The 13,493-nt window shown below is 39.0% G+C and overlaps 1 protein-coding gene across 4 annotated transcripts in view; it reads left to right on the top strand.

Annotated features, from left to right (window-relative positions):
- The first annotated feature begins 5,393 nt into the window (after positions 1–5,393).
- LOC106748163 (thrombospondin type-1 domain-containing protein 4-like) overlaps positions 5,394–13,493 on the top strand; it is a 51,008-nt gene continuing 42,908 nt past the window's right edge. For 2 of the 4 annotated variants that reach the window (XM_014626409.1, XM_014626412.1), the window contains exons 1-2: positions 5,394–5,617; positions 7,586–7,707. In XM_014626409.1, the coding sequence (XP_014481895.1) occupies positions 7,607–7,707 (101 nt within the window). In that variant the 5' untranslated portion in view covers positions 5,394–5,617; positions 7,586–7,606. The other 2 variants (XM_014626410.1, XM_014626411.1) reach the window with 2 other exon arrangements.

Here is a 13,493-nt window from a genome sequence, read left to right on the forward strand (position 1 = left end):
ATAATTGTTAGCTTTCAAGTTAAATTTTTTGCTTAAATAAGATACTCAATTACAAGCTATCTTTTCGATACTCTTTCTATGTCACTTGATTATGAATGATCAACAGCCGGTTATTGTATAACCGGAGGATGTCGAAGGTCGTATCGAAGGACAATTCGCAATCAAATGCATATGTCCAACCTTTGTTCCGATTGATTTGCCGTTCGAGTGGCCGGATATTTGTTCCTCGAACACACACATGATGTACTCTAGAGATTCGTTTCCTCTCGAATAAATCAAATCTCTTCGATGTTATTGCGTCTCTTCCGGTCTCCCGCATTTGAGATCACATTTCGTGGACCGCCTCATCCTCTTTCCGACAATTCACTTAACATTGTGTGTACGTCTATGTAAAGAGCATACAAATATTCATGGACAAATAAATATTCTCGTAAGAAAGAACTGTCGATGGGATCTCCTCCTAATCGTGCGCGAAATTTTCTCCTTCGTAATCTCCAATAAATTAGACCTGAAGATTTCAATATTTTCTCTACAAGTTTATAAAACATATGTGTGTTTTTATTACCCGTTGAATTTCGTGGGGATTCGCGGAAAATAATCGTAACTGATGAATAACGATGGTCCCAATAGCAATCCGCTTAACAAAGTGTTCTCTTCAACGTGGAATCCAAAAGATCCATCCGTTAAAGTAAAAAGGCGAAAAGATAAAACGGTGCGTTATGACGCTGCGATCGCATGTGCAACGTGTATTATAATCTCGAGGAAGGGCTGTTAGCCGATAAATTCTTCATCTAGGTGGAACCACTTACAAAAGGGAACACCTTTTCGTGATTGCATGCTTACGGCATGTGAAATAGTGTCCAAATTACAGGTCACGGTGTATAATTCGACGAAGCGCGCATCGCCGAAAAAAGAAAGGATCGATCCGAGGAACAAGCGCACCAATTTTTCTCTCGTAGATACGCGAAATCACGGTTTTTTAGCGGCTCGTTCGAAGATCGCTAACAAGATTAAGAATCGGCGATTAATCAATTAATCGCACGACGTCTTTACGAAGATGTGATGTAACTGAATGCGCAATGTCTGAACAAAAAAGAGATGGATTTTACATAGTTTTATTTGTTGAAGTCTCGGCAAATCTACTCGGCAACCAAACGCGTATGGGGAAACAAAGAAGTTCCCAACCAAATTTGATTCTTATAGTCAAAAATTCTGTTCGACCGCATTTGTTTGTCCACTGAAATAATTTGTCACGCATTATTTGAAAGGAACGAAGCTCGTTTAACAATGTTGGATTTCTGCGTACACTTGACAATGAATTAAACGTTTCGTGCAATTTACTTAATTCTCATTCAGTCAATGGCAATTTAATTACTACGATGACTCGCGTGTAAATTACTGTATCGCGTTAAAACGCGGTAATTAATTAATCATCGGCTACGCGTTCCGACCTCGCTCGACGTTTCACCGAATCATTACGCGCAATCTCGCAATATGTATCGCTTTCGAAAGATCATAATAATTTCAAACCCGTTTGAAATATCACCGGCATGGCAAACTATCGTGGATTTCTCTCAAGGAGGTTAATGGGAATCACGAGAAGTCAGTTTTTCTCCAAGTTTCACTGTTTGCTCGCTCAAACGAGGCGACTCCACGACGGTTTTAATTTTCCGCATGGCGAAAGGCAAGACACGCCGGTCGATACGGAAATCGAGAGTGATTGCTCGACGAAAGTAAAAGCTCTTCCTCGGACATACGATAAGTTATTTCAAGTTGCGAAAAATAAACGTAGCTGGCGATTATTAATTTACCATTTGTCGTATTAAGATAGGAACCCGGAAGTAGAGAGTGGTTTTACACCGACTGATGAAATAATTAATCGGAATATGTACGACAGCACATACGTTGCTTATTGCGATAAAGATCGATAATCAAGGGAGAGCAACGTGTTAATTTAAGTAGTAAATAACGTAATCTAACTGTGTTGTTTTCGCGAGTTATACATTGACGAAGGGTGGGATAAGAGATTAGTCAGAAGACTGTGATACAGCCAGTTAAGGGCCAACATATGCAATCACGAAGCAATAAGCCACTGTGGGACTCTTCTTGTTTATTTCGTCACCTAATCTTTTATAGCCTGACAGTGTCATCTTAATTTCAAACTTGGTTATTTCCATCTTGAGTTATTTCCATCAGCCTGACAGTGTCATACTTCAAATAATGATAATCTTAATAATGCGATTTTTCCCCCCGAGTGACGTGTCTTGTTATTTCAAACAATTATTTTTTTATACAACATTTTCAATTAACCTTTTGGAATTGATGATCCTCTCAACATTATAATCGCATAAAGAGTTGCGTCCTTCTAGAGTTGCGTCTAATATTTCCAATGATCGCTTTATTCATATATTATTAGATTGGAGATTTGGATTTTGTTAACAATGTTGACAAGGAGAGCATTGACGCACCGACTGAGAGTCGCCGTGTTAAATAAATTGCGGGGGCGTTTATCGCCGATCAGTCGGGAGTCTATTTTCGAGGTGGAAATCCTTAGCGCCGTGTGTTGCTTTATCACCGTGAAACCGCAACTATGCCGACGGCTTCGCGGATCACAATGCTTTATAATTAATAAATCACGGCGTGACTGAACTTTTATCGTGGTCCCGACCACCACGAAGAACGGTTATGGATGTCGCACTTTACAATGGCATTCGACAGGTAATCGCCATGACTGGTTCTTTGTTAGCAGGCTCGAGACGCTTGATCGTTCGACAAGATGAGCCCGCATAATAGCGCAAATTCGACGATGTCTCGTAAAAACGGAAAATGGAAAAGCGCGACTCACGATTACAATCCGCCCATATATGCGTTTCAATTTTTGATCGTGCGATTGATTTCACAAGAAAAATATTTTTAAGATAAAGCATTTGTCAACTTTAATTTAACAAATGATCATATGCGTGTCAATATTTTAACATATTGTGTACGCGGGAAAAAGATAGTAAATGTATGTAAATCAATGATAGACATTCTCGTATGTAAGCGAGAATATTCTTAGAAGAGTTTTGAATTGAGTGCAAGAATAGAAATAAAAAATTTCATAGAAATTCAATCAAGATTAAAAATTGTCCAAGAAGATCACAGTATTCCCGCCTATACACGAGAATATCTATCATTGATTTAAGATTAATATTTTCCGCGTTGTTTATTTTTGCTCGCGCATTCAGTGTCTTTATGAAAAATTGCACGACAAGTAATGTCGTGTTGCGAGGTCTCCATATAGAATTGTGGAAGCTCAATTGCACTTCGTCAAGCAGTAATTAAAAAAAGATTCGAGGGTGTAAGCGCGCCGGACGGATCATTAAGCCAGACAGAAAATAAATAAATGCGTTCCTCGAATTATCGCGGACCGCATATTTATTTAGCGGTTGCTCTTAAGCTGGAGAGCGTAATCACGCTGAATTCGCTCATTATTCGCGATGATTGCAAAAATCATAATAATCGGACGCGCATTTTCAATATTTTTTTTATTTCTTTCTCCTTCCGCATTCTTCTCCCTCCGTATTTTCTGTTGGTCACGGCTCATTTTTTTCTATTGCTTACTGTAAAAAAATTTTTAAATCACGTTTGAAGACATTGGAAAAAAAGCCACGTCCATTATAGCGAACATCGATCACCAGTGGATTAATTACCGGACTTAATCGCCCGACGTAATTGGTTCTGCCTTACATTGTATCGTACAGCTCGCACGCTATAAGACACTTGCAGTCTTCTCGGCTCCGTCGCGATTCGTCACGGTATTTTACGCGCGATCCGTAAAAAGGGCTATTCGCGACTCGGAGGAAGCGAAAAAGGGCGGAAAAACGAAAAGGAAAAGGTTACGGTTTCCTCTCGACGTCAGGATGATAAAGGGAAAACCGCGAATCTAATCTCGTGGGTAGAGAATTTTACGGTCGTGTCCACAATTACAGTTCGTTGAACCAGCAAAGGGCGCGAGAAAGGAAAAGGGGCACGATTTCCGTTGGTCTATTTAGCACGCGGATAACGCTATTTTAAACAATGCTTACGATTATCTAGATGAGATTCATCGGTGAAATGGGAACGATAATGGCTGATAACGCGCACCTTTGCTTCGTGTAGAAATTCTTTGCATATACCGGGCAGTGAAAGGTTTCGAGTAGTCTCCATCTCTTCACAGAAAGGGGAAAAACCGCATTATATCTGCACAAGGTATCTTCTTTAATATACATGTTTGTTTCATTCGCGTTTGTTTAATATACAACAATTTGTAACACAATTTAATATCAATTATTATTTTGTTTGGATAAAAATGTCGTTGTTTCATTAGAATAAACCATGTCATTTGGGAGAGAAAGAAAGTATTATTTAGAGGAAATAATATTTCATTTCAATAAAAAAATTATTTCATTATATATTATTACATGGAAAAAACAAGTTTTGTTAAAACAGCAAATTGTTCGTTGAGTTATAGTGACAGCAACAAAAGTTTGTTCGGATAGCGTGAATATTTGTTGAGAACATTATTGCTGGATATACCTACAGCAAAATAATTTGATTATGCCAACTAAATTTTATTGCCGTCGTAACGATATTTTACTACAACAACTATACAATTATTTTTTCCAAATCATTTGCTACCACTGTATTAACAAACAATTTGCTATTGTAACAAAACTTGTTTCCTCCGCGTAAATATTATTCTACTGAAACAAAAATAAAGTTTCTTAATATTTTTCTAACATGTAACGTTACTTCTTTCAAGTAATTTATCGCTTGTAACATAACGTTTGGATGAAAATACGAAAGAAATATGTTATTTGACGTAAAGATATTGATTGAAAACCAAAGAATCCCATTTATTGAATCAAAAACATTTGTGTGTTTGCCCTATTCCAAAGGACAAATTTGTTTCAATTAAAGAAGTTATAAGAAATCTGTTTCCCGGTGTGTGCAGTATAAATTCACAAAATATAAAACAGCGTTCCCGAAAGAGAGGAGCGCCGTTTTAAATAAATATCTTTTCGTACACGCGTTTCGCAGTTTTTTTTTGTCGAGCGATCGCTCGCATAATATCGCGCGACATAAAGGAGCTCTTGATATATCCGTTCGACAAAATTGATTTCGAATTCATTGCAGAAACCGCAGCCGGATCCGCCGAAACACATTTCCAAGTGTGTTCGCGAGGTGAACACTCGCGGGTTAATCGCCGATTATTGCCGAGCATCCCGCGGGACGGTCCCAGCGATGCGCGACGCGGTGCGCGGCGCCTCTGCTCCCTCCTTCTCTCCTGTGATCCACCACCACCCCGCGGACCTATATATTTCCCAGAGGGTCTCCCACTTTCGCCACTATCGTTCCTGTCGCGGCAGCGTTCGTGCGCGCACAGGCCGTTCTTCCTGTCAAGTTCGCGAAAAGTCGCGATTTCTCACACGCGCGTTCCCTTCAAACACGTCACTCGGTGGTGCGATCTCTTTCTTTTTTCATTTCCTCGTCGTGTCCAAACAACTTATTTACGTGCGCGGGGGTGCAGGGGACATGTGTGCCACGTGGAATCCACCTGCTGTTTTCACCAGGGATTAGGCGAGCAGCCGCGACAGTGAGTGAATGAGGATACCTTGCTCCAAAATTGAGCGAATATCGCAGTATTTGGTGCGACATTTCCTGTCACGCATTTTGAGCTCGGTCGGAGACCTTATTTCTCATGGCATGTTCCACGCGAGAATTGTAAGGTTGCGAAAGGGAAGGACCGTGTGCTGGCTTCCGATATCTATCTGCGCAGAGAGATATCGTTTGTGTTTTGAAAAGTCATAACTCCCGCACAGGTGAACGGGAGGTCATGCTGAGCATTATGCCGACATTGTAAGCATTCCGCTTGGTATGTCAAAATTGAGAAAAGAAGGGTGCTGTGTTTTAAAAAGAATGAATTTAAGCCTATTATAATACTAAGATGTTACAAATGCTTCAGTGTGAACATTTTAATTTTTTGCCCGAAAGAGAGAGGGCTTTTTACACGGAAAAAAATAATTTTGCTGTCGTAGCATCTTTGCATATTCCCTGCAACAACGATGAAAATTTAGTCGACATTAACATCAATTAGATCATAATCGGTATTGTTGCCAAAAAAGACGCGCTAATTTGAAATGAAATATCGTTTTCCCACATTTTACTCATTTGTTCTTACAATATAATGATTCAGAGGAATAATTGACAAATCGTTTTGCCGTCCACAGAGTAACTGACAGATTTTGCCGCATTTTTTGTGCCAGCAAATTATTTCTCTCCGTGTACTCGAATTTGATGCACAACGCGCGTATAAACCCTCGTTTCACTTACGTGTTCACGCGTTTAAAAGCGGAACAAAGAGTCGAAGACACCGTCGAGTGCAAGCCGATGTAGGAGGTCTCGGACAAATTTACCGTAGATTTTTCCTCTAATTTATCGTAGGGCCGTGCTTTTCTTCGCGCACGACACACGCGCTCGCATTCTTCGCAGCTGTTCACACAACGGAACGCGCGCGCTCTTTCGCGACCGGAAAACCGACATAGACGCTTCTTTATGCCCGCCGCGACTTAATATATCGGCGCCGTAAATTACGACTTTTATCTGACCCGACTTTTCCTCGAACACGATCTCGTGAGTGTAATCGTCCCATGACGATCAAATCGGAAGTATCCGAATGTTTCCGCGGAAATTGCCAGAGACTGTGCCGTCAAGCAAGTTTCCGATCAAACGATAAATTTGTTATCGTACGAAACGAACAATTAACTTGGATGTCATTCATTAACGATTTCGCAGCTGAAAACTATATCACGACCAATATTTAATTTAACTGGTGGTTCTTCCAAGAAATCATTAACACAACGTTATTCCAGTGACGTTATTCTATAACAACATTTTCAAACGTATAGTTGTATACAACGTCATTGTTAAAAATATCCGACCCAAACATTAAAAATAATATTTCTACGCTATGATTTGAATATTTCACAGTGTTATTATATCACCAATTAAGAAATATTTATAAAATGTCTAAATGTTTATAAAATCAATGTTTCAAATTGACTTGATGTTTGCTTACTTTTTGGGTTAGTCAATTACATCAGTTTCTTTGCCTTTTGGTCTGCTACTTTTACTTATTTGTTTATTTTTGATCCTAATAAAATTATTATCTCGCGTGCTAAATTTCGAATATTTGATAATTAAAACCATCGCTGTTTTAAGGGAGAACGAATGTTGTCATTTATCAACATACGGCATGTACATCTGCCAACACGCAGATTCAGTGCCGAAATAAGTTTGTCGACGTTTTAAGCGTTTCCAGGCGTGTCGTAAAAGAGGAAGCGAATCTAATAAGCGCCCGCTCGGCGACGGATGACGCGTTAAAGCTTGGCCGAGAAAAAGAACGGGAAGCTTAAACCTTCGAAAGTTAAGGCGATCAGCCTTTACCCCCCTCGTGCTTCCCCTCGCCTTTACGGGACACTGTGATTTGTTGCGTGGCGCCTTTTCTTACGCTCTCTATATCATTCGCCCCGATAATGAGCTTTGCCCTTCCTTTTTTGCGCAGGATGGCCTGAGCAGATCTTCCATGGACCGTTCACGACAATCGGAGGATGACTCACCGTCGTATATCTTCGCGGGATTTTCACGTCGACGATGCCATCGTGGATCCGCTGTGATCAGGATGAGGTAAGTGATGCTATTATTCGCATCCATGTGCTCAGTAAACTAATAGTGGTAACATTACATCAATGTTATAATTTCCTACAATGTAAGAACAATACATCACTGCAATACAACAGTCAGTGGGAGATTGTGACATTGTTGTAACGTTGCTGTCAGCAGCAGCGTTTACTGGAATAGAGTGCCGTTAAGATAAAGTTAGGTATGCGCCAAAAGAAATATTTTCAAATACGTCTTATAAATGTATAACACGGAATTTGTGTTAAATTTAACACAAAGTGAATATGTTGAGAAGTAACACAAATATCATGTCAAAATTAATACAAAAGTATTACACTTTGATATTATTTTAAAGTACGTTGAATTGAAGCGATAATAATCTAAGATGTTTTTATATTTATGCCGAAACACATCCCTTTTCCGTCATTCCAATCATCTTGTGTGGTATCAAAGCACCACATTTGAATAAGATGAAGCATGCCTAAAATACCGCTTGAAAACGCGCTTTCTGCGTGCAAAATATGAAGCGCGGAAGATACACTGAGAGTAACTTGCTGCACGCGAGTGAGTTACGATATAATTAAGCGCCTTCCCGTTCTGCATACCTGCAGAACGGGAGATACCTGGATCGTTAAAACATTCAGGTGGCACTGATGAATTTATAAAGGTCATCGAGAGAGTGGCGATTAGAAGCGGAACGTTACGGTAGCTAATCCTTAATCCTGAAGTGCATGAATTTTCTTATGACTAAAGTACCGGTACAGCGGGACTTTAAAATTAAAAATGAAAAATTATAGAAAAATGATAAAGAAGCCTTTCTACATAGAAAATATTAAAATTATTATAAAATACTAGATTATAACGGAATTGTTATCGAAATTACTACGTGTATTGTAATTATACTTTTGATATATACGTCACTAAAGATTATAATTTCACTCATCCTGAAAAGAAAGTACATTAAACCTTTAATAACACAGTAAATGCTAAGATAGCAAAATAGGTTCAATTTCAATTCAAATAATCTAATATAATCCCTACTTTTTCACCATGACAATGTCTTCCGTTTCCGCTGTTGAAGCGTCAAAGAAAATTATTAAATGGTAATATTAAAATTTAATCTGTAGAATTAAAAGAGCGAAATTAGAAAAAGTAAGTTTTTGTTAGTCTATAGATTAGTAAAAACCGTCCAAGTAGGCGCAGGCTATCCTTAAAAGCGTCTCGGGATCATTTTGGTTCAATATTTTGCGATAATTTTAACTACAGCTCTTTCTCCACGTAGTTCCTTTTTCCCGAAAGGCCAGAAAGATGCGTACTACGAACAAATAATTTCGTTCCAGAGCGGCAGGTTCTTATTAAGTCGTAGAACTAGGAATTAAGCCGCTGCGATAAGTCCGTAACGATAGCGTGCAATTCGAGCCGTAATGCATTTTGCAACCGTGGATTAATCTTCGGCAAGTAAGACCGGACGAACGAGCCTATTCTCGCGCGAAACACGATCCTTCGATAACTCGTCATCTTAACGAGAGGGTATCTCTCTCTTTTCCCCGGCGGTTTATTTTAATACAGACACCTCGTAATAATTTTCTCGCGCGCAAGCATACGGAACGGGACATCAATCCTCGCTCTCGTTATTTTCGATGCTCCGGGCAGGATCTCCCTTGTTATCCGTCTCCTTTATAAGGCGCCAATAGTGCATAATTACCGATTTTTCAATCGGGCAAGTGCATCGCAAGCGTTTCCGCGCCTGTCATTCCCTTTCTGTCGTTCGCGGTGGTCGCCTTCGATCATACATCACACGAAAAAAATACTGTCTAAGTAATAGAATTTCCAACGGTACGCGTAATTGGAGTAAATAAATCTTCTTGATTCAGTAGTGATGTTATGTTAATATTTTAATTATCGAAACATATAACATTTTAATGACGTTTGCCATCGAATCAGGAAGATTTTTACTCTAATTACGCTATCGTTGGAAAATTTATTGATTCAACAGTATTTTTTTCCGTATACGTATGTTGGACAAACTTACACCGTCACGCAGATTACGACCAAAAGGCAGCAATAGCATTACATTAACTGTTATTAACGTTTTGCCTCACTCTCTCTAATGAAAATAAAAAAAAAGATGAAATAATAATAATAATGCAGAATAATATTAACGAAGATTGTATTTCATATTATAACATGAAATAAAAATATGAAAGTAATATGGATATGAAGGTCTATGTATGAAACATACTCTGTGAGTTATGTGATAAATCGCTATCGATGATAAAATTATTTTTTTCCGTTTTTAATCCACTTTACGAGCGAAGGTTTTATCATTAAAATCGACTATTTCTTTCAGTGCGATGTTACTTTTGTATGTCAGAAATGAAAAAAAAATACATTTTCCACGAATCTCTCTCTTTGTTCTCTTATCTCGAATTTCTCCGTACGTACGCTCTCGAGACAAGTGCTAATTACCTCTGTTTTAATTATAACAGAATAACTACGGCGCATATAAAAAATTCTGCGTGTTATTAAATTCCGTTTAACAGTGGAAGCGGGCACACAGAGTGTAGAAATACGAAAAATTAACAGAGCCGTATTGCGGCTAGCTGTTTTCGTTTTTGCGCAAATGTTCTGTAACTGTGTTTGATATTTTATTATATAATGAATCATGTAGGAGTATAAGAAGAATTTTATAATTTTACACACAGAAATTGTCTTTTCCTCTATTTTACCGCATCGCATTACGTACGTATAACTAGCTGTAGTACAGCTTTTTATCGTGATAAATTCTACGTAATGATTCGCGAATTCAACTTTGTATGATCAAGTAATAGGCCAATAACGCCAAGTAAAATAGGCTGATAATCTTTATAATACAAAAATTACACTAAACAAAGATAATATACGTTTCGTTGGATCAAATTGCTAGTCCTCTCCGGTGAAAATGGATTATACAAATGGATTATATTAGCTTTGGAAATGTCTTTTATTCGTGAGACCGTTTTATTGACTTATTTGTTCCTTCTTTCTTTTATTGGCCCCATTCCTTGTAATTCTCTCCTGACTAAAAAGTTTGTTGGAAGAATGTATTTCACTACATTCTACTTTCTGCCACCATCGTGTCCTCATTAGCCTTCGTAACATTATAATATGTACTATACTGCGATCTGTTTGAATGTGTCTATTTGTATTTTCACTGAAGAGATCCAGCAATTGGTCGAAAGATATGTTACTTCTGTTTAATGTCATTTTTAATATAGAAATTATTAGCTCATTAATCAACGTAAGCTCTTATTTTGTTTATCGAACGAATTGTTTAATTTGATATAATCGGTGAAGATTTTCGACGATAACTCGCATAAATGACGTTTTTCAAATATTGAAAGATCATTCAAGCGAGAGCGAATTTGCTATCGTCGGTCGGGCGCTAAAGCGACGATGAAGCGTCGAACGTTGAACCGAGAGTTTCTCGCGAGATTATTATTCCAGACCGCGGGGGGTTAAATGCGCTCGGCTACCTCGCGAGAGTATACGCGACGAATAAAATCGCCCGGCGCTGACGCCCGTGAAAGTACAATAACTCGTGCATCAGAGTCGCTGTTAATCCCCCGGCGGGTGGATGAATTCCCCAGCGAGAAAGAAGCGAACAATAAGCAATGTGTAGCAGGTCGGTAATTATGTCTGGACGCGCGCGTACACGATGGCGGATCACATGCGGTACACATTACGTACGGTCGCGAGAACAGACCGTTCCAGAATCAACGCGTTTCCTAGAGTGACCAACCGTTCCGATTTTCGGCTCTCATTCGAGATTCTTCGAATAATATATAATAAATTTTACTAAAACTCTCATTAATCCTTTTAAACTGCGAGCGTTGCCAATAGATGAAAAGGGTCGTGTACGAACAACATTAAAGACATATGACGAACAACACCTTTTAGCTTATAGAAAATATCAAAGTGGAACTACAAGTTAATTATTCATTTACTTGTGAAGGATTCCACTGATCTGAAGAACAAAGATATGTGTGAAGTCAAAAAGAATATAATTTCAAACTTTGAATTTTTATAGTCAGCGATTGATTGAAGAAATGACTAGTTAAAAAATAATTTAAAAAATTTTAGACGTAATGATTACTTATATTAAAACATAATATAGAGAGAAAATAATATTCCATTAATTATTCTTTGATTTTATTTCAAGAATTTTATCAGTTTGTTTTTACATATAAACTAATAATTATTTAAATTAAAACACAATAAAAAACTATATTTAGTTGATTGTTTGATCTTGACGTAATAATGAATGAAGTGTTACTTTTATCACGTTTATCTAATTTATTTATCTTTTATTAAAAGTCCCGATGATCGATATAATTGGCTGATCAAGAGTTGGTCATCCTTCCCCCTCGATCATGCGCAATCGGCCTGATCGACCGAATTGGATCGCGAGTTCTCCTTGCGAAAGTTCTATTCCGAACACGCCAGGCAAATCGCGAATCGTCGACTACGAACGTGTAAAAACGTGTTCGCGCAATATGACTTTCTCGCTTTTGTGTCAGGCGAATGATAACCTGAATGGGGTGCGAAAAGCAAGGCGGAAAGCGACGCAATTAATATCGATTATTTACGACGCACGCACCGAGAGCTTAATCGCGCGTAAGACGGACAGACAGACGTCACGTGTGCGTCCATTAGCCGCGCCTCGAAACGAACGTGTCAGAAATGTGAAGAGCAGCCGGCACGCCGCGAACGTCTTTTGATCTTCGCCGCGCGAAACGCGCGTAGATAAGTATTCGCGTTTCCATGTCGCATCCCGCCGAGAGAGATCGGATCGCGTTTCTTAATCCGTCAGTGCTCCGGGGAAGTCTGACCGCAGTTCTCGATGGAATATAAACGAAACGCCGGGAAAAAACGCCCCTTGATAACGCACGAGAATATAGATTGTTCCCAGATTTTTATAGATTCCGATTAGTTGTGTGCACCCAAATAAGTGACCTCACTACGATTTGTATCCGAAACATAGGATGAAGTTTCTTTTCGGTGATTGCGCCGCCATGTGCACTGAAAGAAGGATTTGATAACTAGTATTATAATTTGGCTAGTGTACGCTGACACCAAATAATTGATTATTGCAAGCGCATAATTTAGTTCGGTATAATTATCCAAGTAGTTTCACGTAAGCTATGTTCTTAAATGTGCAGCCGTACTCAAAGGAGCGATTCTTTATTTCAAGTAAAAAAACTTCACATAAACACGTGTCCTAAACGGCTTAGTTTCCGAAATACAGGGTATTTTAAATCAAGTGGTGATAGTTTATCTGAAGTATACAAAAAGAAATACAGCAGTAAAGAAAATTCTTCCAACATATTAGGATGAGATAATTTGTTCCAACAGAGCTATGTTCCGGCTGAGACGCGGAAATTCGTCGCGTATTAATTAATTCGCGTTGCAACGCGTTGACAAAAACAAATCGTTGCCTATTATCGGGCCCAAACAGCGAGGCCAAGGCGACGCTATCGAGACGCACGCGTGCATTTATCAGTTTGAAAGAAAATTACACGTTCTCAGAGTCGTCCACACGCGCGATTAATAACCCGCTCTCGCGACGGCCGTCGATTAACATCATTAGACGGCGTAATAGACCGCCGTATCTTTGCAACTTTTAAAGGCTTTAATGACGCCCGAGGCGGACCGCCGGTAATTGCAAATCGACCGTTTCGCGCGTCCCGATCGATTTATTTCGAGCGAGGGGGTTTGCGAGAGGAGGAGAGAGCATATGCGATCCCATCGGA

The sequence above is a fragment of the Dinoponera quadriceps genome, unplaced genomic scaffold, assembly GCF_001313825.1.
Source record: "Dinoponera quadriceps isolate SergipeBrazil2010 unplaced genomic scaffold, ASM131382v1 scaffold2600, whole genome shotgun sequence".
Classification (NCBI taxonomy): Eukaryota; Metazoa; Arthropoda; class Insecta; order Hymenoptera; family Formicidae; genus Dinoponera; species Dinoponera quadriceps.